General features: G+C 40.1%; 1 protein-coding gene across 1 annotated transcript; it reads left to right on the forward strand.

Moving 5' to 3' along the window:
* TES (testin LIM domain protein) lies at nt 1–27,951 on the forward strand. The gene is made up of 7 exons (XM_082784696.1): nt 1–110; nt 12,225–12,310; nt 19,524–19,776; nt 20,917–21,252; nt 24,463–24,678; nt 25,228–25,386; nt 26,618–27,951. Exons 1-7 carry the CDS (start codon nt 84–86, stop codon nt 26,807–26,809), a joined length of 1,269 nt encoding a protein of 422 aa, XP_082640822.1. The 5' UTR covers nt 1–83; the 3' UTR covers nt 26,810–27,951.

Here is a 27,951-nt window from a genome sequence, read left to right on the forward strand (position 1 = left end):
GTTTGGAGCGCGGCGGCGGCGGCGGAGTCGCGACAGCCTCGGGATCGCGACAGGCGCGGCGTGTCCGGACAGGCAGCGGCAGCATGGACTTGGAGAGCAAAGTGAAGAAGGTAAGGGCGGGGATCGCGCCCCGTGGCCGCCCGCCTCCGGTTGAGGGCGCGGGGAGGGGTCCGCAGGTGGGTGGGGGTCCCCGGGGGGGCTGGGGACATGGGGACGTGGGGACGTGCCCGGCCTGGGGGTGTGCCCGCAGTGCCGGGCCCTGGAGCTGGCTCCGAGCTGGTGTGTCACCGATAAGCATCGCCAGCCCTCCGCCTAGGAAGTGGGGCGTCTCTTTGCCTTCTTTGTGCCCCTTTGAGAGGCATTGAGTAGTTGGTTTGGGGTCAGACCGGCAAGCGGTGAAGGGTAAGTGGCAGAAACTGCTGTGTAATCCAGTTGTACCAGGTCTTGCTCCAAAACTCGCTATTTAAAACCCCCAGTGTAGCACTGAGCTCATCAGGGCACACCTCTGAGTCTGTGCTTCGGTGCTGCTGCGAATTAAATGTGATAAACGAAGTAAAGCAGTTCTCTTCTAAGAAGCACTTCAGCAAAATTTTGTAACAGAGGCTGTGAAAGTAGAAGGAGCCATGTACATGGGTTAAATCTGTACCCTTTCATACACCCTTGTGGGTATGATTTTCATATACCCTTGTCGGTATGTGAAATATACCCACATGTACCCTTGTGGGTATGTGAAAATTAATCTTCTGAAATACACAGTTCACTGATGTACATGACTTTGTTTCCAAGTTATGTTGAAGTGTAGTAACTTTTTAAGTGTACATATGCTCTTTCACATATACCTGTATGGCTGTTCCAACTTACAAACTAGGAACTGGCTCAGACACCGAAGTAGCTGTACGGCATGGAAGGCTATCGGTTACCTCAGGGTTGAACCCTGCTGAAGCAGGTTAGCCTGGAGTTACAGCTTTCTCTGAGCAATGGCATGACAGAGCTTGTTCACTGGGAGTTGTTTGAACTCTGGGAGAGGTGTGTGCTTGTGGAAGATGTAGCATTCCTGCTCAGAATTTCTTAATCTCAAGTGAAAGTAAAGAGGTGGTGTGAAATATCGATGAAGTTCTGCTGATAATAGAATCCTGGGTTGAAGGAACTTACAGCAGATGAATGTATGTTTTAAATTGCAGTGTAATTATTGGACAGTCATGTGTGTTGAAAGTCTATTTGACTATTCTTGTCTTATTTTTCTGAAGAAAAATAAGACAAGAATAGTCAAATAGACTTTCATTCTTCCATCAACTTCAAAGACTTTCCGAATGCACCTCAACAGATGTAGAAGCTGGTGCAACAAAAGAAACAAGTACAGCTCTGTTTATAGAAAATAACTTGTGTTTTCTATTCAGCTTGACATCATAAAACATTTTTTAGCAGCATTAGTAAAGACCTTCATGATTGCTTAATTTCTGTAATATGTACGTTCAGAAAACCACTTTTATTCTTTGTGTCTTCTCCCATGTTCCCCTCTCCTTATCAAGTTCTTTCCCCTTTATAATGTAGGTGAAGCTTATTTTCCAAAAGAATAGACAATGATCTGTGTCAGCATCAAGATGAACAAGCAAGCTTTCCAATGTAACATTATGTTCTTTAATAAATCCTTTTTTTTTGTTTGTTTATTACTGATACTTACTTAATCAGAGCTTCTTCAGATTTTGTATTCTGGAATGAAAGAATAATACTTCACATCAACTATGCAGTAGCTACATGTCTTCAGTCTACATCTCCTAACCTCCATTTGATCCTTGTTTGTTTCCTTAACTTTTACATCTCTCCTGTTTTCTGTCAACTTCCATCTCTCTTGGAAGGTGGGAGAGTATTTTGGGAAGCTTTCAGTCAAGTTTATGAAAGACAGCAAGCCACTCTGAGAGAAGCCTCTCTTGAGGTAGAGATGGCCTCATCAGATTTCTTTGTCCACCTGCAGCAGAGGATTATTTAACCACAGGTCAGGGTTCCTACCTCCATCTTTCTGCACCGTGGAGAGAAATAACTAGAGTTCTTTTATAAAATCTGAAGGAAAAAAAAATAAAATTCCTGGTGGGCAGGAGTTTCTAAGACTGAACAGAGGAAAGCAGGAATTGCCTCACTGTTACTAAATGCATTGCTGCTCCATTACTCCCCAAACACAAAAATGGGAATGCAGAAACTGCTGTTTGATAACCCCTGGATTCAGCAGAACAAAGGGAACTGAGTGCCCAGTGAAGGAGGGTGTGGTTGGAGGTTCACCCAGCTGATTCCGTAACAAAACAGCTTCTTCCCCCACCCACAACTGTTCCATTATAACTGAGTAATATAAAAGACTCTTTCTGCTTCTAGAAAACTTCCAGATGAAGTTGCTAAGGTGACATTTCTAAGACTTCAAGTGTTAATAGTTCTTGAGTCCATTCTTCAGCTGTGTGCTTCTACACTGGCCCTTTGGACAACTGCTGTTGGCTTTCAAGGGGTTCTTAACATTCTGGAGAAAGATGTGCAAATACGTGAATAGTGTGTTTTTATCTAGGTGTCTGGGATTGTACAAAAAATTCTCACATTTAGAAAAGAGTCTCAGGAAAATCTATTTTCAGTGTTCACATCAATTGCTTTTTTTTTTCCTGATAACAAATCTAGCGCAGTTGATCTGGCAGGCATTGCTTCCCCTCCAGCAGAGCAATAGAGCTGAAACAACTTGCCTGTCTTTCTGCAGGAGGAACTACTGCCTCACCTACCACACTTTGAAACCTATTGTTTTATCTGTAAATAAATCATATTTTTTGCTGTCATGTGAGAGGAAAAACAGCGGTCCTGTGTAACATACCTCTCTTAAGTGTTTGGCTATGAGGAATCTAAAGATGGGATTGCTTGAGCTCAGACTTCTAATTTAACTTCTTCTGTTTTGGTTCTTCTTTGTGCTGTAAAACTCCACTTACTGTCCTCACAAGTGGCTGGAGGAGGTAAGTCTGCTTGTCAACTGATGTCCCTTTGGTATGAATCCTGGGTTCTGGACAGCCACAGAAAAAAAAAAATAAAGATTTGGGGTTGAATTTTCAGGATGGAGAATATATGGAGAACACATGTATACCCACATATAGAGATTAATCTAACATTTGGAAGCAGTCTGGTTGCCATGCGTCTTAGACACAAAATAAGAACTCTGACATACATCTAGCAGTGAATAATGTAGGAAAAGCACAGCTGCATGGCAGCTTTTTTAGCTATGATGTAAACATTGTCTAATTCCTTACTCTTATAGTATAAAGATGAAGGGGAGTTCTAGGCTAACTGTACACTCTTTTCCTTAGAATGAACTGAATTTGTTGTTTTGTTTTTAGGAGCATGAAGATAACTTTGTACAACAGAAAACATGCCTGAGAACAGTAGCCATAGTTCGGAAAGTACTTGTGCAGCAAACAGACCACTATTTCTCCCAAATACAATATACACTGTGTTCTTGAACTTCACTTTAGGGGGTATAGGAAAAATGAAGATTTAATGCTTTCTTGGAGACCCTGTTAGAACAAAGTTCAACTAGTCTGGATTTTTGCCCTGTCTTTCACCTCAGTGAACTTCTTAAAATGAATCAGTAGGTCACGGTCCTGCTGGCAGCATGGTCTCATGCCTTACTAGGCAGAATAAGAATCTGTCATGGAGTCTGCTCTGTACAAGCTTTCAGGGTATAATGCTTGCTTTGTAAAAAGAACTCTGTTACGGGAAGGGGGCTAAGGAGTTTAGGGGAAGAGATATAACTGTTCTCAAGTGTGGTATGTCTGTGCAGTTCACCCTGTGTGTGTGACTGTTCTGTTATTGTGGAAAACCAAACAGAATTCTGTAGACATCACTAAGTAAACAGCTGTAATGCTCTCTGATAAATGAATGAGTTAAGTATGCATAGGAGCAAAGTCAACTTTGTCATCTTTTACGAAGCATGATTTAGTAATATCTGTTGAGTTACACTTCCTGCTGACATCACTGTTTGTTTTGGTGTTACTGCTGTGGAAACCCATGATACAAGGCTTTTTTCACTGTTTCTTAAGTGTAGTAAAATCAAGGGGGAAAAAATCTACATATGAACTTATTTGCCTATGAGGAGAAGTATGAAAGCAAGTATGGAGATATGAGAAGAACTGGTTAAGTTCGTTTAACAAAAAAATGGAGCAAGTACTTCCTGTTGTGGTTTCCTTGTGCATTTTTTTTTTTTTTCACCCTCAGACTTGGCAGGGAAAAGTGCCAATATTGTGTTGATATGAATTGTTGCCTGTAATACCTGTATAAATGCAGGCCTTTGCCAAGCTGATATCCAGGACTGACATAAAAGTAACAAAGACAACAAGGTTAATTAAACTTTAACTTTGTTTTTTTTTCCTTTGGTGAGAGTACTCCCCAGGTGTTTGAATATTAAATGCTTGGAGAGCAAGCCAAGAACAACTTGGATGCAGGACTGCCTGACTTGTAGGATCAGGTAAAACTTCTTTGCCTGGTGTAAGCACAAGGCAAATATAAGTAGTGAGATGGAAAACTAGCATGCTTTAAATTATGACATTCTGTCATTAAAAGCATAACGAGCTGTTTCTGCAAGTGTTCCTGGAAAAAAAAAAAAGTTTGATTTCCTCCAGGTAAAAAAAAATAATGCAAGCAGTAATCACGAACAAGATTTTATTGCTAAAAATGCATTCTTTTCACCTCAAGGAAATACAGTGAACATGTTCTGCAAATTAAAGATTTCTTCCTAGGAAGTGTAAAGCTCACAGGTGCCATGGGGTGCACGGGAAATACATATTATGAAGTATAATACTTATACAGTAAGATATAGTGTTAAACAGACACATTTATATTTACATCTCTGGTCTGTTTGTTTTTAAGTTTACCTCTCCCTTTGTGCCTTGCTTTCAGTCTGAGACTATCTAGCTTCTGATTCTGAAAGCATTGGCTTGAACTGGGGTAGATTTGCAGGTCTGCTTTTTATTAGAAAATGCAGCTGAGTGAGAGCACTGATTTCAGAGCAAAATACACACGTGTTATGAAAACAAATACTTTGTCAGTTACTACACCCTCTTCTAAGCAAGATGACAGATACATCTCTGCAGCGTAATTCAGAAGAGGCTTTGAACCTGGGAGTCATAATAGCAAAATTATCTATTATAAGAAGTTATTTGTGGGGAGCTTTAAGGTACTCAACATTTCTTGTTCTGGAGGTTATCATAAGCCACTAAGCTATGTAAGGCTGGAAGTAACAGGTGATGGTGACCTGTGTTCTTGCAGTGGGTTAGCTTTTCCTATTGACCCATTCTCTGAAGCCCAGTCCTTCCAGGAAGCATAGGGGTGAGCACCAGAGGAAGGGCAGTAACTGAGTTTGCTCCGAGCACTGGGTGATGAATGGTGCTTACTGGGGATTTGTAGACACTGTGTTACAGTGCCTGTCAACTGCACTCAAGCTTAGCACAATACAGGACTTTGTGAATAAACAGTACTTATTTTCTATCTACTTGAGATCTTTAGTAGCTGTTAGTCTTTTGACAGTAGACTGTAGCAGTGTCTTAAATATTTATACTCTGTGCTGTTTGATATTCAGCTAAACACATCACAATAGAAAAAAAATCTTAGTGCTTGTATACTGTCGTAGTCTGTTGTAGCCTCTTGATTTACACTTCTGTTTGTTCTTCTCAGAGTATCTTTCAAATGTTTTTCTTGGATGCAGGCACTTTTTGGCATCCTTCTTTCTGTGCAAATAGACTTCCTTACAAGAGCTTCTGCATCAAAATCCTGGTCAACTTTTCCCTAGATCTATTTTTTTTAAATACACATTTAGAATAGTCTTGTCATCAATTAAAATTAGGCATGTTAAGAAATAACAAATATAGAAAGGTCCATGGGATATTTCTCTTCGCTAATTTTTTTTCCTCTGTTCTCATACGGTGCTCTTAGAAGTCATATTTGGACGATGCTGTCTCATAAAAGCATGTTTGTTTTGTCCTTTCAATTTTGGAATTACAAGAAATAAGCTTTAAAAAGAAAAGAGCGAAATGAAATGCTGTAGCCTATTTCAAATTCCAATTTGTTTTGTTTCCCAACCAAAGATACCTGCAGCTATGGATTACACAAATGCAAGATCAGTTTCCATCAATAAAGCATGCACAACCCAAGATTGCATTCTAATGTGGTTTTGTTCTTAGTGTCTTTCCCTCCCACCCCCAATGCTTGGCTTTAACCTTGACTTTTTTGAAAGTTCCTAAGCTACATTAGTCTGTTAGAAATCATCTCTCCTGTTGTGCTCTACAGTTTGTTTTGTTTTTTCCCCCAAGTCTGTATTGGAGATGGGAAACACCATCTTATGTGGCCCCACTACCAATTGAATGAGTTAAAAGCTAGGTAATCTTTGGACCAGGTGAGCCCTGGGATTTTATAGTAAAGTCAAGAATGACTTTAGGAGAATTCTCTTCACTTCTGTTCTTGGAATGCTCAAGAGCAGAAGGGAAAGCTGCAAAAAGGATAGGAAAGATTATTTAGGTCTGTTTTCTGCCCCACTGTTAGTTATTGAAGTGTGCTAATGACAACTCTCACTATATAGCCACAACCTTTCAAATTCAGGAGAGGTCTCAAACAGTAGAATTACTTGTGTTCTTCTGCAGAGATTATTGTGCTGTAAAGTACTGTCCATGGCAAGGTGAAAGACAAGCGTCTGCCAGGTGATGCAGGAGATCTGTCCTGGGGAGAGAGGATGAAGAAGCAATCCCCTGGTTAGCTCTGCTCTTTTGCCAAGGCTCAGAGGGCGTAAAAGAAATGTGGGAGAGAGACTTAGAAACGTCAAGTTGAGCTTCTCCATTTTCTTACAGCTTCCTCTCCTACCTTCTTACCACTGTACCTCAGTGTTTCCTCTTGAAACAGACAGGAAGTTCTGTGCAGACAGCATTATTTGAAGGCTGTATTTGGAGTATGATGACTTTTAAATAATAACTGCTAAAATAATTCCAGACTTCCAGGGGAATTTTGTCAGAATACTCTTGGTACCACTTGTGTCTAGCTAATTAGTGGGAGGAAATAGAAAACACAGAATCAGACTGTAGTAACTGTGCAGTGATAATATGAGAAAGTAGACAGAAGCTGCAACAGGAGAAATTCAGATTAAACATACAGACTCTCTTGTGTGGTCCAGCATTGTAATAGGTTGGTGAATCTGCAAAATGGACCAAGTCTTGCCAAAACTGATTTAATTGTACCGCCTCTTTCCTGGGCAGTTGGATGACCTCCAGAGAACCCTTTCAACTTGAAATAATCTATCATCCTTAAAAGCAAGTATATGCAAGCTTTAAAAACTACTGCTGTGAGTTCATATTTTAATTCATCCGAGGCTTCTTAGGGCTTATCTTTGATAATTACAGGAAAAACAATAGTACTGAGTTTTGTGGCATTGCTCTGATTTAACTAATTAAAGATAATTCTAAAAAAACAACAACAACAACAAAAAAAACGCAATGAATGAATGGTGACACAGTTTATTCTGCATAGGAACAAATTTGTTATACAGACTTACTGATAACCTCCCCATGTAGCAGAAACTATAACTATCAAAGTACAATTCCAGTTGTATCAGATTAAACTGGTCATCTACCTTTACATGCATGGCTACTTGTGTCCATGCTTTGGGGCCTTTTTGCATCCTATGTAAGGAGATACTCATGTCTTCTCATGCTCCTTGAAGTCCACAACTCTTAGAGGAATACAAATTCTGAAAACAGTATTCTAAAATGGCAAAGAAGCCAGACTAACGTTTGGAGGATTTAACTTGCCTAGGGGTGGGGAAAGGGATCTCTTGGACTTCAGTTCTTGATCATGTTCAATAAAGGTAACCACTTCACTTAATCAATCACTTCAGAAAATCCAGGCTTTGACTACTTTATACCAACTGCCATGTTTCTCTTACCCGTGTGAACAAATTATTAGACACTTGAATTGGACCACTTGAGCTCAAGATGACAGTAAGCTTCCACCTATGGCTGTAATGTGAAGTTAGTCAACTTCTCATACTAGGTTCTAGTCTAAACTGAAATAGAGCAGATTTGCAGCTACTCTCAATTTGCTGTAACTACATAAATTTCTTTACCTTTGAGAACTATTTAATCATGAAAGCAGCACGCAATCGACGATGTCAGTTATTTATCTTCCATTTCCAGACTACTTAAGTTGGCTGTGTTAGTAATACCAGATGGTCTTAGATAGCTTTTTCTGTAAAATGAAAATTAATGGCAGTAGGAACCTTCTTCTGGCAGCATTTCAGCTGACCTATCTGTCTCCTTCTCCCATACTCCCATTTATGGGGAAAACTGATTCCATCCTGTTTTCAGATACGCATTCCCCTTCTGGTGCATGCTTAGTGTGCTCTGTATTTCTGGGTGCTTCAGCACAGAGCCAGCCCCCCCCCCTTTGGAAGGCATGGGGAGTAAACGTGGGCAGCAGCAGTGATGAAACACCTCACCTCAGGCTCTCTGAATTTCCTGAATTTTAGCAGAATCAGCTACTGAAAAGAAACTGTCACTTTTGAGGCGGCTGTTTCCTTACAACTGAAACAGATCGTGCTATGGCACTGTAGAAGAATGTTTGACACACACCGGCTGTTTAGGTATGGAGTCAGAACTCAAAAAGCTGTCTACAACTGTTATTTAATATCCATACCACTTTTGGCAAGTGGCCACCTGGTTTCTCCCTGTGAGCAAAGGCAGGGTCTGCGAGTGTATGTGGAGTAGTGTCTAATTCAGTTCTGAATGTGCTCTGCTTCTAGGCTAAACCTTTTCTGTATAGTGACCAGATGTCACCTGGAAAGGCCATCCTGCCATGTATGTGATGGCTTTACTGAGGTAGGCAGCTGAGCCTATAGCTGTGCTCTCACTCTCTCTCCCCAAAGGGAAAGAGGGAGAAAATACAGTGCAAAAGGCTCAAGCCTTGAGATCAGGATCAGGAGATTGCTCAACAGCTCTTCAAAAACTGCTCCCCCACGGCTCCGTACCACAGGGTCCATCCCCCAGAAGCAAACTGCTCCAGCACGGGTCCCCCACGGGCATCAGCATCCCCCAGACCCCCTGCTCCTGCGTGGGCTCCTCTCCACGTGCTGCAGCTCCGGCCCGGGGCCTGCTCCTGTGGGGGCTCTCCATGGGCCGCAGCCTCCTCCAGGCCACAGCCACCTGCTCCACCGGGGGCTCCTCCACCCATGGGGGGGCTGCAGTGTGGAGATCTGCTCCATGTGGGACCCATGGGCTGCAGGGGGACAGCCTGCTCCACCAGGGGCCTCTCCACAGGCCGCAGGGGAGCTTTTGCTGCGTGCCTGGAGCACCTCCTGCCCTCCTGCTGCACTGAGCTGGGGGGCTGCAGGGCTGGTTCTCGCTCCTGGCTCTCCCATCTGCTGTTGTGCAGTGTTTTTTTTTTGTTTGTTTGTTGTTCTCCTTTCTCCAATCTGCTCTCCCAGAAGCACAAATAACATCACTTACTGGATTGGTTCTGGCCAGCTGCAGGCCCCTTATCTAACATGGGGCATTTTCTGGATTCATCTCACAGAAGCCACCCTTATGGCCCCTTGCTAACAAAACCTTGCCATGTAAAGCCACTACTACGTATTCCTCAGCAAACTGAGGAAGAGAATGAGAACAAGTCTGTTTTGGTTACTAATTCAGTTTATGTGCCTCAAATTGCTTAAGTATCTCTTTAATGATGTGCTTTTTATTGCTGGGGAGGGAACCTGGAAGCTGATTTCTTTATTACTGAAGAAATCAGCATTGAGAGATGGTTTTGAAGATGCAAGCAGGCTGGCTGGCTGCTGTCAGCTTACTTGGGAGAGGGAGTGTGTTTTGGGTAGAGTACTTAGGCACCACACATTGCTTGTATTTAATTTACAAATCACCTCTACTTAATTTACTTATTTTTAGCCTGAAAGTGTTACGAGGCTTGGAAACAATTCACTCGTGAAAATCATTCTTGTTCTCTTGCTTGCCTTTCTGATCGTGTTTGGGGAATTCTTGAAATGTTAAGGCTATTTCTGTGTACTGTGCTCTCCATATGGTAGTGATCCCAGGTTTCTAAGCCTTGTTATAATGCTATATAAAATCATTGTTATTCCTCTTCTCCCCCCCTTTTTTTAAAGGAGGTGAGAGACCAAGCATAAAGGGTTACTGCTAGTTTGGAGTAGTAGCTAGAGAGTTAATAAAGTCTTTACATTTTTGTGAAGGCAATTGCACATTTCAAGTTAAACAGCTTTTAAGGATGATAATTAAAAAATATCCTTAAAAATAAGCAACAACAACAAACAACAACCACAGTTGTTTTATGTTGTTTTGGCTTCCTCTTCAGAGAACATCCTGGCCCCCACTTTGTTCAGTATGTGTCTGACTTGACAAGAGCACTTCCTTGTTTTCTGATGTGCAGTGTGAATGTTACAGATCTATGGCTTCCAGATGAAAGGAATAAACACGCGCAGTGGAGACAAATTTTTATTAACATGTTAGCTTTATATTCCAATACTGACAAAAATGTAGTTAATGGAAAAAGAACTACTTCATCTTTAAAGTTATATATGTTTCAGATGTTTACTGATCTGGTTTCAGGTTAGTTCTTCTGTTGTGCGAACTTCTTGAGCCCTTAGGCTGATAAAAATATTACTGTGATCAGCATAGGCTTGTATTTCTTCTTCAGATAAGAAAGGAAGAAATAACTTTGTGTCCCTCTGTTTGTCCCTGAAGTTGCAAGCAGTAGCTGAATAGTTGCCAAAGTACTTTTCCCTAAATAGCCCATAATCTGCAGTAAGGTTTTGTAGCTTCCTAAGGGATCTCTAATTGCTATAGAGGCAGTGATCCTTCAGACTGCAAAGTGACTGAAACCATTGTCATCCCTGCATTTTATTTACCACGTGCTCTCACCTGAGCAAGGGTTTGCAAGTAATCTGTTCATTCATTTTGGACAGAAGCAAGTTGAAAGATAAACTGTTTATATCATCATACATTTCTCAGATTAAATTGCAAGCTTTTTAGTTAATAAATAAATAAATAAAACAGTGTCACCACATCAAATTAATGCATTATGTTGCTGTTGTCAGAACTAAGATAAGTGCTAGTGTTAATGAGTGTCTAGCTCACTTTCCTATCCTAGTAAGTCATGCCAGACTGGAGGTGAGCTGTCTCCTTCACAGTTACTGTCCTTCCCACTGATTATACCCACAGGTAACTGGAAGCGTTCCTCATGTCTGGAAGCAGTGGGTGGGAGCATGGGGACTGGTTACCCTCTGCCTCTTGGCTGTCAACCTATACACTCAGCCGTGACCACAGCTCCATGGCCCTTAATCACTCTGATTTAAGAGTGATGTTTCCCAAAGGTTTGGTGAGCTGGAGTAAGGCATTTTAAATTTAGTATGTGCTATATAGATGCTTAAGTTATGGTGCTTGGTGTCTATTTTTCACTTCAAACTTTCAAGAGCTATTACCCATTTAAATTTGCTAATACATTGATATATTGTGTGAATAGTTAGCCTTTATTATGCACTGGTTTTTATATGCTCTCATAGTTCCTCTACATTATGAATTGGTTATATGCCCTTTTAATCTCTTCACCGTGAAACTCTCTGCATATCATTTATGGTAATTTTACTCACTAACTGTGCTGTTTGTCTTTCGCATTGGAAAGTAAGTTGGTATTAGTCCAGCTGAAATATATTTGTGGAAGGTATGTTCTGGTCTCTGTCACTGTCAAGAGTAGTTTCAAATATCTTCGGGAATATGAGACTAATCACTTAAATGTTTTCTTTATTCCTATCTGATACTCAGGTTATTGATACAGAAGTAGAATATGTTTATTACTTTATCTCTTGTATTTTGTCAAGTCATATATTGCAGATCACTTTGTCCTGACAGCTGGATTAAATGTATTCTGGCTTGGTTTTACGGCCTCGCACTATGGTTGCAATGCCACAGACCTAAGTCAGGGCTGCAGAGTCTGCTTGTTTCCTAGTTCAGCCCTGTAAACAGGCTGGTGCAAATGATGTTACTTTTCTAGGTAGAGAAGATAAAAGGGTGTGTAGACCCTAAAATGCTGTCCTGATGTCAGTTTAGTCAAATGCTTCACGTTCTGCTTTAGTTGTGGATTGTGACTATAAAGGAAGCGGTGAGATGGTTCATGCAGCATAACTTTTGAAGCTGACAGTAGTTTTCTTGTTGATGTTTAAACAGATGGGCTTGGGCCACGAGCAAGGATTTGGTGCCCCCTGCTTAAAATGCAAGGATAAGTGTGAAGGATTTGAGCTTCATTTTTGGAGGTAAGTGGCTGAGCACTACAGATCTTGGCTCATGTCTGCAAATGCATACTACCTGGTTTTGTTCTCTTTTCCCATTAAGCTATTCAAGTATTTTAAAGAACATCTAGGTTCAGAGCTAGTTTCTCATTGGCGATGCAACAGTGTTCAAGTAGATAAACACTTATGAATGTACATCTTGCCTGCACTGAAGTCAGTGTAATGCTACTGAAGCATTTACTCTAGGTTTGTAAACACATCTTTATCTCTACTGTAAAAGAGATGACAGGGAAGAAGAGTGCTTCATCCCCATAACAAAATGCTTTCCCAGCTTCTGATCAAATACATGAGCTTTGAATGGAGACATAGGTAAAATTGTCTGTGTTTAAAAGAAATTGAAACTTAGTAGACATCTGCAAATTACGTGGAAGGGGATGAGGGGATTACATTTCAAAGAAGTTAGATCTTCACCTTGGAGAAGGCACTGCTCCTAAAACAGTAAGAGCTGATGATATTTGCAGTAGATAGACCTTCAGCAGTCTATGCCATTACTTCTGTAGAAGACTTTTTTTTCCTTAAGACTTTGCTTGTCTTACTGAAACCTTAACAACTCAGTAACTCTGACTAGGCTCAGTTCGCAGATCATACTGGATGCGCTTTAAGATGTAGCTTAGTGATTCTGATTTTAAAAAAAGTTTCAAAGTGAAAAACCTACAAAGGACAAACATGAATGATTGTTATTGGCACTAGCGTGTGCTACCTAATGAAAGCAATTGCCTTCCACCAGTGCTATTTCACTACAGTCATAACTGCATCCATGATAGGTTTTTATTTTATGATCTTTTTTTAACTGTAGCCTTTACAACATAACGAGAGTGGCATCAGGTGCAGGTGGGGTCTAGGAGGCTTTGCAGCTGAGACTAAATTTAGCAAATAACCAGGCAGCCCACAGCAAAAGACTGTTGGAAGTTGATGAGCATATAGCTTCTCAGTTATGTATTTGGAATATGTAGCTATGGAAGCAACTTACAAATAACAGCCTTGAACAAGAAGTGGTAATACACTGACAGATAAAATCTGTTGTCTAAAGGTATAAGAAATAAGTAATTTATGTAAAGAGGGTTTTCTGTATACACAGAAAGGGCTTGTGTAGAGGTAGTAGAAAAATAGAACATGGTTAATGTGTATGTGCACAGGTAACTCAGTGAAACAGAATACAAATCTTGCAGAAGTTAATGCATTGTTTATCCATGCTTACATGAGAGAAGTCCTGTACTACTTGAGAAAAAGATTTTTGTTTAGGGCCAGTTCAATAGATGGGGAATTGCAAGATGGGACTTGTGGCAAAAAAAAAAAAAGTCCAAATAACTTTTTCTTCTGATCATTCTTTATCCTCCTATTTTTAGTTCCCACTACTGAGACCTTCTAATTCCTAGTTTATTCTTCAACAGGGAAGAATTAAAGATAACAGAAATAAAATGTCTGAAGTGATATAGTCACATAATAGCATATTTGCCAAATCAGAACATGTCTGCTCATGTGTGTATGCTTGGAGGATTTTTTTGTATGTTTTTTCTTATTTCACTGCCTTACTTCTGCTCTTAGAAAGTGAGAGCCTGTAGATGGCAGTGTATTAAAAAGCAAGTAAGAAGACATGAAAACAGTAGCTGTTCAGTTTGGGTTGAAGTTTTAATTTGTGGATTGAAGAGACATAGGATAATCCAAGCAGCAAGGTGGCTGGAAATGCTTCTAGGTGTTGGACAAATGTTGTATATTAAAAGTTGGGTAGTTAAGGCAATTCTAGACTGGGTTGGAAGGTAGCTCTTCTCCACTGGATCTGCTACTGGGACAGGGTGTGAATCTGAAGTCTGAAATCAATTTTGTGTAGTATATTTTTCCTTTGAAAACTGTTTAATGTTTTGCATGATGCAGGGATTTCAGGAGTTCATCGCAGGAACAGAAAGGGATGGATTCTGAACGCCTGTTTATTTAGTGTCCTGGTGTAGCATTCCCTTCCCCACCCCATGTCCTTTCCTAGCTTGCTGCCCACCCATACCTTACTTGCAGAGGAGGAAGCAGAATAAGAAAGGAAGTACAAGCAATGCTCAACAATAGCAGGTGCTACCAAGGTTTTATCCACAAATCCAAACCACAGCAACGCAGGGGCACTAGGAAGAAAGCAAACTCCATGCCAGCCAGACCCAGTACAGTAGCTGAGGCAGCAGTTTTATTTGCACATGTGCTACAGCATGGGTAGGCTTTACTCATTGCTCTTGTCTGTGTAAGGGTGACAGTGCCCTCTCGTGGATGGAGCTGAAGTGCTTCAGCAGGTCATGAAATTCTTGTTCTCTCATCCCATGTATGAAACCTCTGGTGTACCTCTCAGAGGTAGGTGTAACTTCCCTACGTTTCTGCACAGAACAGCCTCAGTTCTGCCTTTGGGATGTCAAACTGGAAAGTACACCCAAAAAAATCAGAGTATGCCAATCTGTTAGCAAAGTTTTATATGGAGTCGCTACACCATTCTTCTCTATATTGGTTGTGTTTGAAAAATAATCTTCTGATACATTGAAGTCTTTAAGTATTTTGTGCTATAATTCTTGGCACTATGGGTGGGCCAAATACAGATGCAGAACTGTTAATTTGGGCTACTGCAGAAGTAATGATAAACAAAGCCCTTAGCAAAAATTTGTTCCTAAATCTTGAAGTTCTGTAAAATCCCGGTGTTGTCACCTGAAACAAATCTGTACAATGAGAGTTGTAGTCCTTAACGGTAACCAAATGGTGAAGAATTACCTGCTTTATCTCAGTGTGCTAATAGCTCTTGCTTTTAAAGCTGTTTTCAAACTCATGCTTCTGTCCAGGTTCAGCACAAACAGGACAATGTCTTCTCAGTTCAATCTTCCTTCAGACTGCAAAACTTGCCTCCAGAAAATTAGCAGGGCAAGCTACCTGTCAGACACTGCTCTGGTATAAACCTTTGGTCTTTGGAAATGCATTTTCCACTAGAGGGAAGTGTGGGGCAGGATTCAGATCTCATAAGAGGGAGGAAATGTTCAGATTTATCTTAGCCCTGTGTACCAGGAAGTGATAATTGTATCTGGCATGGCTTGCCAAGGTGTCAAAAAGCTTCTGGAGATAAGAATCATAAGCTTGGGAATGACTATTGTTAGCAACTGGCTTCTTTGCATAGGCATTAACCCTGGGAGGCAGAGAGAGCTTGACGTGGGCTTCAGCATTCTCTGATACTGAGGCTGTCAGACAAGTAGCTGTAGTAATTGCCAGTGCAATTAGTACTGTGTTAATAACAAGAAAACAGAAGGAATCATAGGAAGAACTTACTCTTTTTGCATGGAGGACACAAGCCTTGAGATTTGCCAGGTATTTGTTGAGAGCTTCTCTGGGCTTGCAGATGCTTCTCTCTGTCACCACAAAGCCAGTGTAGAAAGTCACAATCTGAATTATTCTTCCTCTCCATACACAAATACCTTGAAAAAGAGGAGGCTGGGTGACATCTGGTTTTGTAGAAGGAACCTTATAATTTGCAGAAATACAGGACGTGGGAATTCATAGACCTGTGAGTTGGGGGGAGAGCATGGAATCTACTTTCCTTCTTTGTACCCATCCAAGACCTGGAAGCAAGACACAGTCCACAAAATCTGTCTCTTATAATGGTACGTTACTTTGAATTCCATGAATTTTCATGCTTCCTCCTTTCCTGCCATGTTTTGAATAAGAAAAGCTTACCAAACTGCTGAAATTTGACTGGAGGAACAGTTGGAACTTCCTCTGCTGAAGTCCTGACAGCTGCAAACACATAAGCAGGAGTCTCTAATGCCTCCTTCAGTAGGGATTCTGCTTAATGCCCTCAAGTGAGAGAAAAATATTTTTTTCCCCCTATGCTGTCCCCGTTATCAACCATTGACAAAGTACATGGAGAAAACAAAGCCTCACTGCCTCTTTTCTAGTTAGAATCAAAAGAGAGAAATTTGAAATCTGTCTGTGTATATATAAAAGCAACTGGGTGTCCCAGCAGATGTGAGGTCCTTGCTTTAACACTGACACTAAACATTAAGTGTCAGATACCAGACAGACTTGCAAAGTCTAAATTAAATTCAAGGTAATGTGTTGTAGTCACTACAGTGAGATAACTGTATCATAGTCAAAGAAAACACAAGGGACAGTGACTGATGAACAGGACTGAAATGGAAGATTAGAGAAAGAAGGTATGGCTAAATTGTAGACAGTGCTCTGCATTAGAGTTGTATGTGTAGAAGATATCCAGTTGACATTTACTGCTGTGAATTAATCAAGAAAAGGGATTATAAATTGGGACAGGAAACCCTTTTTTGGCTGTTAAACAGAGCACAGATGTCTTCATATGGCAGAGATCCAGTGGAGCCTTGGGAAGCAAGGGAAATGGCACCAGCCTCGGGGCTTTTCCTGCAGCCTACCAGAACAGACTGATACCAGTTGTGACTCAGGATTCTCCAAATTCTTTCTGGACTACTTCCTTATGCATTCGGAGACTTATTCACAAGTTCTCATGCCAGTAATCCATGTTTTAACGCACAATCACACTTAGTCTTGTCATGCAGCCCCTGTAACAGCTTCTTGCAAAAAGTGATTCATACTTTCCTTGAAAGTGCAAGAAGATAACATTGTACTGAAATGTACACAGTCAATTTCTTAATGTAAGTAAGCGTGAGGTAGGGGAAGATTAGCAAGCGTAAGGAAGATGACCTTTCTTAATGCAAGTATAAACCACAGTAGCTTTTTTTTAAGACAGCTTGCACAGTGGGGCCCAGGAAGGAGCTGAAAACAAGTTGTATGTTTTCAATTCTTTCCAAGTATCAGCACAACAGAAAATCTCCCAGGTATACTGAAACTAGTGAGAAATGCTAAGCCTTCAAGGTGGGACTGAAGATAAAAGCAATTGATTCAGGTTATTGCCCTAGGTGGGAACAGAAACAGAACCTCAAAGTAATAGAAAACAAATATGCTATTTCTGGACTTAACATAAGCAAAACCAAGGTGCACTTGCGCTTCTAGTACCTGTGAAAAATGTGAGGGGAAGAATTCCCCTGCAGCTCACTGGTGGTGGCTCTGGTCTCTGCAGGCTGTCACTGCTCCTGCTCTGTAAGTGAATGCTTTACGGAGCAGGGAGAGCTAGACAAACCATCGTACTGCTGCCATGAGCACACAGGTAGCACAACCGTATGAATTGCTCTCGGTGGGTTTTGGTTTGGAAGCAGGGTAGTTCTGGATAGCAAGACCACAGTTTGCTTGCTGACTGCAGTTTGCCTGGGGGTGTCTGTTCGGTCACCTAGCGCATGTCCTGTGAAGAGGCAAGACAGAAGCTGGGGCTTCATATTGCTAAAGGCTTAAGTTGAAAAAGAGGAGAAAATATCTGGTAAGCTGTTGTTCAAGTGGCCTAACTGCTTGAACTCAAATTGTATGTACACTGGGGTGCAGAGCTGTGTTCATCATTGCTGTAATAATGAACTAAATCTGCAAAAAGGAAGGTGCCAGAGAGCGTCAGATCTCAGAGAAGGTATGACTGGGAGCTGCTAATAAGGTGTGCATATGACTATACATTAAAATATGAACAAATTAAATATTAAGTGCTTTATTAGCATATTAAATAGATAGAAGCTATAGCTTGTTAAGGGACTTGTGTAGACCAATGCTGAAGATTTTATCAAACTTTTTTACTTTGTAGTTATCTCTAAGTTTTCTGTGTTGTAAAGAGGAGTCTGTTTTGCCTGATGTTGTTTTGCTAGCTGTTTTTAGAGCAAAGTGACTCACTTCGGCAGCAGAACTGACTAATTTTTGTTTGGAGTGGGCTTTGTAACTTAGGAAACGATGGTTGTATCATCACATGACCGGGGCTGTTCCCATCACTCACTGAAATGGTAGCGTGGTGTAGTGCATAGCTTCGGGGCTGGCTGTGCATCACTTCCCGTGACCAGCTATAGGCACGTCCTTCCTCTTCCTCCCTTTCTCATCGCCTCTGTAGTCACGGGCACGTTTCTGCCACGTACCTGTTAGATATCTTAAGATAAGGCATGGATCTTGTCTTCAAGGCTTCAGGTAGTAAGTTGCAGAACAATGTGAGAGTTAGGTGGATTTTGGCAAGCAGAGCTGAGAAGTGCTTCGTAGATAGCAGCTTTATGGTATTCACTATGTGAAGAATAAATTATGGGGTAAAATACTGCTTGCCCTTCAGGCTCAAGAGATCCAGAAGGTTGATCTGTTCTCTCAGGTTATAAGAACAACCAGTGGTAAACAGCCAGCTTCACTAATTGCCATATACCATGGCTGACTGTTTTGAGTGGATGCTCTAGGAAACCAATTAATAAATGGTGAACTTGCTTGTGTGAGCCAAGGTAATTAATTAAGGTATTAAATGTGAATTGTTTGGTTATGCTTAAGGTAATCTAAAGTCCCTTAATCAAAGGAGTTCTGATGTGTTTTGTTGTACGTAAGGAATATTTCCATTTATCTGAGTAAGTGAAACCTACCTTTTAAGGATGTTATCTGTGAAAATTGTCTGCACAGCATGCACCAAAGTACCTCTGACTTGGTTCAGAGCTGTGTGAAATACTTCATCCATATAAGCTAGTTGCTCTTCTCTCACCTTCTCTTTTAAATGCTGACCTCTAATCGCATCATGTTCTGTTTGCACTGTATATATGGCTGTATGCTCATTTCCCTTTCCAGGAAACTTCTGTTTCCACTTCATAGTAACCCTGTGATAACCAAGAATCATGCATCTGGAGAAATCACACAGTGTGTGTCATTTGGAATGTATAAAGAGAATCCTAAAAAATTAAGAGCACAAATAAATGATCAGGGGTGGGGGAGGCCACGTTGATGCACGTACAGTATAAGTCATGTGACTACCCATGACAAATCTGATATTTGGTAATCATGGACATGTATGTGTGTGGTTAGCACTGTGACATAATTGAAGAAATGATATAATACCTTACTAAAATGTACTAATGTAGTTGACTGATACCTATATCTGATCACAGTGAAAAATAACATAACAATAGAAATGTACAAGAATGTACAAGTTCCTCTGCAATTTGTCAAACACCTTTGAAGGATATTCTTTATCAAAGCACTAAAAACAAGGTTTGGGGTTCGCAGTGATGTTGTTGCAGCACATGCAGCTAGCATGAGATGTAGTTTGCAGCTGAGACTATAACTTTGTTTCTGTAAATTTCAGAAAAATATGCCGCAACTGCAAATGTGGCCAGGAAGAGCACGATGTTCTCACAAGCAATGAGGAGGATCGGAAAGTGGGAAAACTCTTTGAAGACACGAAATACACAACCCTTATTGCAAAGCTGAAAAATGATGGCATTCCCATGTATAAACGTAACGTGATGATACTGACTAACCCAGTGCCAGCCAAGAAGAACATATCCATCAATACTGTGACTTATGAGTGGGCTCCTCCTGTTCAGAATCAGACACTTGTAAGTCAGACCCTCTTTTTCTTTGTGTTCTAGGCAGGAGTTGATGGGAGATAAAGAAGTCCACCTTACTAGAAATCTGCTTTTTGTAGTTCTTCTGTGTGTACCTCTACTTCTTTTTTTCTTTCTCCTCAAAATTAAAAACATGGTGCCTGTTTATTGAGCCTTGCCTGTACAGTTTTGCAGGTACGTATGTTACTCTGAGGAACTTCCTGAGAACTGGGGAAATATTTTTTTTAATGGTAGATAACTCTTAATCCTATCTGAGGTCTCTGGACTGCAATTTCTCAAACCTGTCTTTCAGTCAACTTGAAAAATTTGCATGGAGTGTGTGCTTAGAATTGTGTGCACACGTGTCCCAAAGCAATTTATGTCACAGTTCAAATTTAAGGGGAACGCAGTCTTGTATATGGCTTTTACTGTATATGGTCAGAACAAGTTCAGCGTTGACATCTCAAAGAAGAGCTCTCTTCCAGTATTCTTGCAGCTCAAGTAGATGAGATGTTAGATAGCCTTCTGAGGATTTTTGCTTTGCTTTTCAAGCTTTGATTGTTAATTGTACTGCAGTGTTGTGTGATCTATGCTGCAATCAAGTTATTTCTGACCTGCCTGTCTAAATAGCCTCTTTCAGTGAATGAACCAAACCTTGTGTAACCCTGTTACTTAACATTTAGTTACTGTTCTCACTTTTACACTTGTCCTTGCTTTATTAAAATGAGAGCACTTTTTTCTTTGCTAGAATTATTTCTGCAATGGGCTGTGTGCCTCAGGCAAGCTGTTTCAGCTTCAACTTCTTAAAGCTGTGCTGGTAATCAGTAGTTTTAAACAGCTTTGAACAGACAAAGTGCTATGTAAAACACTAATTATTGCTTACCCTGAAAAGTAATAACTCTACATATTGTACATGTTTTAAAAAGCTTAAAAGGAAGCCTGTTTCTTACTTTGGGAAGAAGCCACTTAATGCTTCTGCTGTATTTTGTCTCTATCTACTGTGTTTCAATAGCTTAATGTTTATATAAAGGACCTTGTTGCTAGCAACAGAAACATGTTAAAAACAGTAGAAATTATTTTAGTCGTTCACTTGCTTGAAAGGATCGGTCTATAGTTGAAATGGCATCTGATATCTAATTCCTCCTGGTTTAGGCTAGACAGTATATGCAGATGCTACCAAAGGAGAAACAGCCTGTTGCTGGCTCGGAAGGCGCGCAGTACAGGAAGAAGCAGTTGGCTAAGCAGCTGCCTGCTCACGATCAGGATCCTTCAAAATGCCACGAGCTATCCCCCAATGAAGTTAAACAGATGGAACAGTTTGTGAAGAAGTACAAAACCGAGGCGCTTGGTGTAGGAGATGTCAAGCTCCCTGGTGAGGTGGAAACTAAAGCTACTGACAAGAATAACGTGAACAGTGGTGACAGAAGCACCTCAGCTGCTGTGGGAGCAATGGAGGACAAGTCAGCAGATCAGAAGGCATCTCAGTATGTAAGTATAAGAAAGAAAAGACAAAGCAAGAAGGTAGATTACTCTTTGAGTGTTCTCTTCAGTCATTTTAACTCAGTGAATTTGGTCGTTTGGAATAGGGAAAATCTGGGGAGGGAAAGAAAGAAGGGGAATTGGAAAACATTGTTAATGTCTGCTCAGAACTTCTGGTTTCTGACAATATTTAGTATGGTGGAGTAAATAACTTCCCAGATCCCAGATGACTTCTTCATGCTCAATTTAAAAAAAAAAAAAAAAAAAGTTTGCTTGGAAAAATAGCAAGATGGCTTTTACAGAATAACAATCCAGGAAGTTGTATAATCTTATGGACTGACTGCTACACTTTTTCTCTTCTTGAAGAGTTTAGTGTAATTTTAATTTGTGATACACTGTTTTCTTTCTTAGAAAAAAGATTTTTTTCTAAGAAAAAAGATCAAAATTGCCCACTTGTCAAATTGTGCTTAAAACTAAATGAAACTAAGTAATAATAAGGTAACACCTCTCTCTCCCATCTCCAACAAGCCAAACACTATAAGAGCTGCTTTGACTAGTTTTCTTTTCAAAATCAGATGTATTTTCCCCATTCACATCCAATTTCTGCTGTGTAATAGCTCAACAAAATAATGAGGTTAGTTTTACATAACTTCATTAATATTTCTAAAAGTACAGCCTTGATAAAGCAATACTGACAAAACAAAATTCTGCTGTGCTTGGCTCAGGTACCAATTATGAACACAAACTAAGGGTTGGATAACTGAAGTACCATTAAACTTGTTTCTTTCCAGTGGTTCTTTAAGCAGTCTTCTATTGTTTTCTGATGTTAGACCTTCAGGTCAGTGACTAAAGCTCCTATACTTTGACGTCCATAAACGTTACTATTCTGTAACAGATTGCAATTAGTTTAAACCTGATTTAAAAAATAAAATAAAATCAGGTCTCCACTACTAATTTAAACTTACTTGTAATAATTGCCTTTTTGTGTTTTTTCATTGAAAGAATGATTTTGTCACAATTAAAAGCTGAATAACAAAACAGGTATTCAGCAGAATAACCTTTACATTTAATAAATTCTCAGTTTTAGCAATTGCATAAAAAAAAATCATCAAAAGCAACAATTCTCTTAATCTCTTAGCTTTCTAGGTGAGGATTTTGCAAGTGATAGGTAAATGGATCATCTTGCACTGATGTGGGTCCGTACTATGACTACACCTGTTTGACTCATTTTGGATTAAGAGTCTGGAGTAGAAAGAAGAATCAAAGTGTTGTATACATTTGTACCTCTGCTTTCATATGTTCTATAACCTATTTTTTCTCCACTTTTGATGTCTTTCTGTGTATATTTTCATTTGCTCATCTGAAGCAGGTGTGGGGATGTGTGTGTGTACATACATATACACATACAGTGAGAAACTCAGAGCATTTGTGGCTGGACTTGTCATAGTGTGGATTTTGGAGATAACCTTTCCAGGATGTTCAGCCCAGTCCACAGACCAGCTGGAGTGCAGGATGTACCAGACTGATGATTAAACCATAGATTAAAACTTCTGTTTCCATTACATAAACCACCTGTGTTCTTTGACTTGATGACAAAACCCTTTCTCTAAGCAGGTATAGAGCAGAAAGTCTGCTATGAACTCATAGCTACAGCAGAAATAGTTCCAATGTCTGTAAACTTTGTAGTCCCTTTCCCGTAATTACTTTCCCACTCCAGGATTGTTTATCACAAAATATTGTATAATAGCCATAAATGACTAGCATTCCTAAAATGCAGCTTTAAACAGAATGAGTTTCTCAAACGTTCACAACTTTTTTTTTTTTCATTGAAACATTTAGGTAGGAAAAGACCTCTAAGATCATCTGTTCCAACCTTTAGCCTAGCACTGCAAAGTCCACCATTAAGCCATGGCACTAAGCACTACACCTACATGTTTTTTGCAGACCTCCAGGGATGGTGACTCAACTACTTCCCTGGGCAGCCTGTTGCAATCCTTCATAACCATTCCAGTGAAGAAACTTTTCCTAATATCCAATCTAAACCTCCCCTACTGTAACTTAGGCCATTTCCTATTGTCTTATCACTTAATGCTTGGGAGAAGAAACAGACTCTCCACCTCACTGTAGCCTCCTTTATGGTAATTGTAGAGAGCGATAAGGTCTCCCCTGAGCATCCTCTTCTCCAGACTAAACAACCCCAGCTCCCTCATCTATTTCTCATAAGACTTGTTCTCTAGACCCCTCACCAGCTTCATTGCCTGTCTTTGGACATGCTTAAGCACCTCAGTGTCCTTATAGCAAGGGGCCCAACACTGAACACAGTACTTGAGGTGCAGCTTCACCAGAGCCGAGCCTAGAGGGACAATCACCTCCGTGATCCTGTTGGGCACACAGTTCCTGATACAAGGCAAGATGCTGTTCGCCACCTGAGCACACTGCTGGCCCATATTCAGCTGGCTATTGACCAAATCCAGGTCCCTTTTGACTGGGCAGCCTTCCAGCCACTGTTCCCCCATGCTGTAGTGCTGCATGGGGTTGTGCAAGTGCAGGACCAGGCACTTAGCCTTATTGAACCTCATACACTTTGCCTTAGCCCCTCAATCCAGCCTATCCAAATCCTCCTGCAGAGCCCTCTTACCCTGAACAGATCAACAGTCATGCTGAAGTTGGTGTTTGCAAGCTTACTGAGGGTGTACTCAATCCCCTCATCCAGATGGTTGATAAAGATATTAAAGAGAACTGATCCCTGCAGGACACCACTTGTGATCTTTCCTCACCAGTGCTGCAGATATGGCTTGATTACTTTTTGCTTATGACCTCTAAGTACACGGCTGTAGTTTTGCTATGTATACTAGTCTAGGTCTCCTCGGTTACCTTTCATGGAGGCTCCTTCCCCTTATGGTCTGTGAGTGTCACATGCTCAAAAATCCAACAGGCAATTAAAATTTATAAATATTCACAGTAGTCACAAGAATGCGAATATTGCAAAATGTAATAATCCATCTAAGTAACACTAGGGCTGTCAGTATAATATGCATCATTGTGATGTGACAATTGCTGTGCTATGACATATGTCACATCACTATCCGATTGTGGAAGTAAATCAATACTGTAGGTTCAGTATGGGCAAGTGGGATTGATTAAATGTTTAGGTAATGTGGAATTTCCATAAACATAACTCTTCAAAAAGTTATTTAATTTTTAATAACCTCTTTCCAGTCCTGCTATCGCTGCAAACTGAGCATGAAAGAAGGTGACCCAGCTGTCTACGCAGAACGTGCAGGATATGACAAATTATGGCACCCAGCTTGTTTTGTCTGTTGCACCTGCAGTGAACTTCTGGTAGACATGATCTATTTCTGGAAGAATGGCAATCTGTACTGTGGAAGACATTATTGTGACAGTGAAAAACCCCGCTGTGCTGGATGTGATGAGGTAGGACATATCCCAGCCCTTTGTTGCAACACACCAGTTTGTGGTCCTGAAAAGCTAATCAAACTTTACTAAAATATTTCAGCACAGGGGTATGACATCCTCTTATCAGTTTTAGCTGATTGTAGTTGCAAGGAACTGTAAATGATATGGACACTGCTTCCAAGAGTTTCCATAGTTTGTTTTGGCTTTGGAGGGGGGGGTTGCATAGGGTATGGGTATACTACATGAGAGTAAGTCTTTATCAAAGTCCCAGTTACACAGTTGTTTGCTCAGGAAGCGCACTAGGGGGAGCACCTCACTAAATTACACCTTAAGCAATGCACAGAGAACAGCCTTCCTGATGTCTTTGGTATCTACTAGCTTTTAATAAATGAAACAGAGGCTTTGGAAAACAGTCAAACAAGTGCATACTTTCACTTTTGTTGAAGTCATTTGAAATGGGAGAACAGCCATCAGTTCCTTGCAAATTACAGAACATCCTGAGGGTAGCTTTAATATAAGTATTTGAATAGCATTTCCTTTATTAACGTTTGTGTATTTTCCTCATAGCTGATATTCAGCAATGAATATACTCAAGCGGAAGGTCAAAATTGGCATCTGAAACACTTCTGCTGTTTTGACTGTGACTGCGTTTTGGCTGGAGAAATCTATGTAATGGTGAATGACAAGCCAGTCTGTAAACCGTGCTACGTGAAGAACCATGCTGCGGTAAGATCCTTGCAGACACAACACAGTGCTGTGAAGGAAGGGAACTTGAAGAGCTTGAAACTCTTACCTTCTTCCCAGAGTGGGAGTATTTGAAATATATAAATTCAATATAAGTTTAGGTCCAAAATGGTCATCTCTTTTTCCCTTTAAAAGAAACAGACAGGTACTCTGTGAATGCATAAACTTGACTTAGAGCTACTTTAGGAGTGGGGGAGTGGTTCAGAAAGTATCTTTAATTTTAGCAGTGTTGAAGCAGGATTGTGTAACAGGAGAAGTAAAATATGTGAAGATGAGTAATGCTGTGAAATGTCTAGTTCATGTCAATCATAGTTCATTGTGACCGGCAGGTCATGACTTCATCTGGTTTGCTGAAAGCCTGTTATGGCAACTGCAATCTAAGTACTTTGTTTCTCTGTGTATTTCTAAGCCCATGAGTGACACAGGAGACTGACTCACTGCATTAAGGCAAAAAATCGCAGAAGGTTGCTAGTTCTTGGTTATGAGCTCTAATCTGAGGTGACAGTCCATCCATCTCTACCAGTTAACTAGCTATTAGTTGGGATTTAAGTCTAATCTTCATCTAGGCTGTTTGAGTAGTTAACGGAGAAGAAAACTGTTGTCTCCAGCTGGTGGCTGATACCTTTTTCTATGCTAGGTATAAGGAATTATCTTCTGGAGAGGCTTTTCTCTCTTAAAACACTATTACCCTGACATCTAGAAAAAGGTCTTTGGCAACCAGAGCTCAAGATGAATTCCGCCCAAGACTTTCTAATATCCGTTAATTCTTTGGCACGCCTTTATAGCTGCCAATGCACAGGAACATATTTCGTAACTTCAAATGCATGGGTTAATATATGAAGATCTGTGTTCGGCATGACAAGCTGTTATCCTGCTTTGGGCATTGGGAAATCATAACCACCATAACTATCTTAAGCTTAGCCCCAGCAGCAGCTGACTTCTTATGTACATTTTTATTCTGTTGTGGTTTTTTTTTTGTTGTTGTTGTTGTTTTTTGTTTTTTTTTTTCTTCTCAACTGCATTTTGGTCAGAAACTGTGGTTTAAAAATAAAGGAAAAATCAAAAGCTGAAGTCTTACTTCAAAGGCTTCTTTTGACACCTGTCTGTATTCTTTGAAAACATCTAAGAATTCCATCTTTTGTTGGAGTTCAGAGAGGTTGTGCATGCTTCATTTAAGTGATTTTTTTTGTTGTTTGACTTTTTCTCTAAACAGATCTGCCAAGGCTGTCATAATGCTATAGATCCCGAAGTTCAACGTGTGACATACAACAACTTCAATTGGCATGCCACGGAGGAATGTTTCTTATGTTCCTGTTGTAGCAAGTGTTTAATTGGCCAGAAGTTTATGCCAGTGGAAGGGATGGTCTTTTGCTCAGTGGAATGTAAGAAAAAGATGATGTCATAAGAGAAGACACGCACAAAACTAAGCATTGCTGTGTTCCAAAGGCTCTTGCATTTCTACTGTAAAAATGCATAGTACCTGGGCATTTATAGATACTGAAAGTACTAAATAGCATTTTCCCAAAGATTTTTTTTAGCGACTAAAACATGCTGTGTAATTTTCATTTCTTAGCTATAATACTTTCTTCTTTGGGATTTTGTTCCCGAGACTTATGTCAAATGTCTTCATATATCAGAAATGTAGGGAAAAGTGTGTTATGAACTCTATAAACTTTAAGGGAGCTGTTCACCATGAAGGATCTTTTTGCTCTATCTTGTGAAAGAAGAAAACATGAAAGTGGTCCATTTTTTCTTGTGTTATGTGATCATGTAGTTCTTCCACTTTCAGTTTGACAAATTAATTTATCATGTCTTAAAGTTTCTCAGCTTTCATCAAGCACTTTAGACAAAATGATCAGCTTTACTGCCACATAGTCCACTAGACCTCAAGTGGGGAGGGAGAATGAAGTTTGTGGGTTTAAAAAAAATGTAGTTTTTTGTTCGTTGCTGATGCATGGATTATTGAGGAGTAGTGACTACTCATATCTAGTTTGTAAAGTAACCCTACACCAGTGGAAAAACTGTTTTAGCTCATGATTACTTCTTAAAACTTTTCATGCATGGAGAAGTTTTCATTTTATGAATATAGAAATTACTTTGTAGGGTTTTTGTTTTTTTTTTTTGCTTCTGTCTTTTCTGTTTGTTTGTTTTTTTTTTTTTGAGGGGAGGAGAAGGTAGAGGAAAATATAAAGGGAGGTCTTACACAAATTAAAAAAAAAAATCCACCACCATTTGTGGTTGTTACTCTTATCCTTTCAGAACTGACTTCTGTTTTTCATGAATGTGCTCTTCATACATTGTGCCTTCTGTCAGAGGGACTTGGCACAATACTATATGGATAAGTCATGCTGCAAAAGTTTCATACTTAGGCTTTTGAATTGTAAGTTCCAACCAAAGCAGGAAGAATTCTCTACCAGAAAGCTTCCAGTATTTGAGTTTAAAAAAAAAAAAAAAGAAAAGAAAAAACCCACAGCTGTGTATCAGGTTTGCTTACTAGATAAACCAAATTAGTTGCTTCTTATGGTGTTTTTTTTTTTTTTTTTTTTT

This window comes from Aythya marila (genome assembly GCF_965140915.1).
Source record: "Aythya marila genome assembly, chromosome: 1".
NCBI lineage: Eukaryota > Metazoa > Chordata > Aves > Anseriformes > Anatidae > Aythya > Aythya marila.

Coding starts and splice junctions, on each gene's coding strand:
- TES (XM_082784696.1), top strand. CDS start 84: ATGGACTTGGAGAGCAAAGTGAAGAAG. Junction 111..12,224: donor TGGAGAGCAAAGTGAAGAAG/GTAAGGGCGGGG, acceptor ATGTTTAAACAG/ATGGGCTTGGGCCACGAGCA. Junction 12,311..19,523: donor TTTGAGCTTCATTTTTGGAG/GTAAGTGGCTGA, acceptor TGTAAATTTCAG/AAAAATATGCCGCAACTGCA.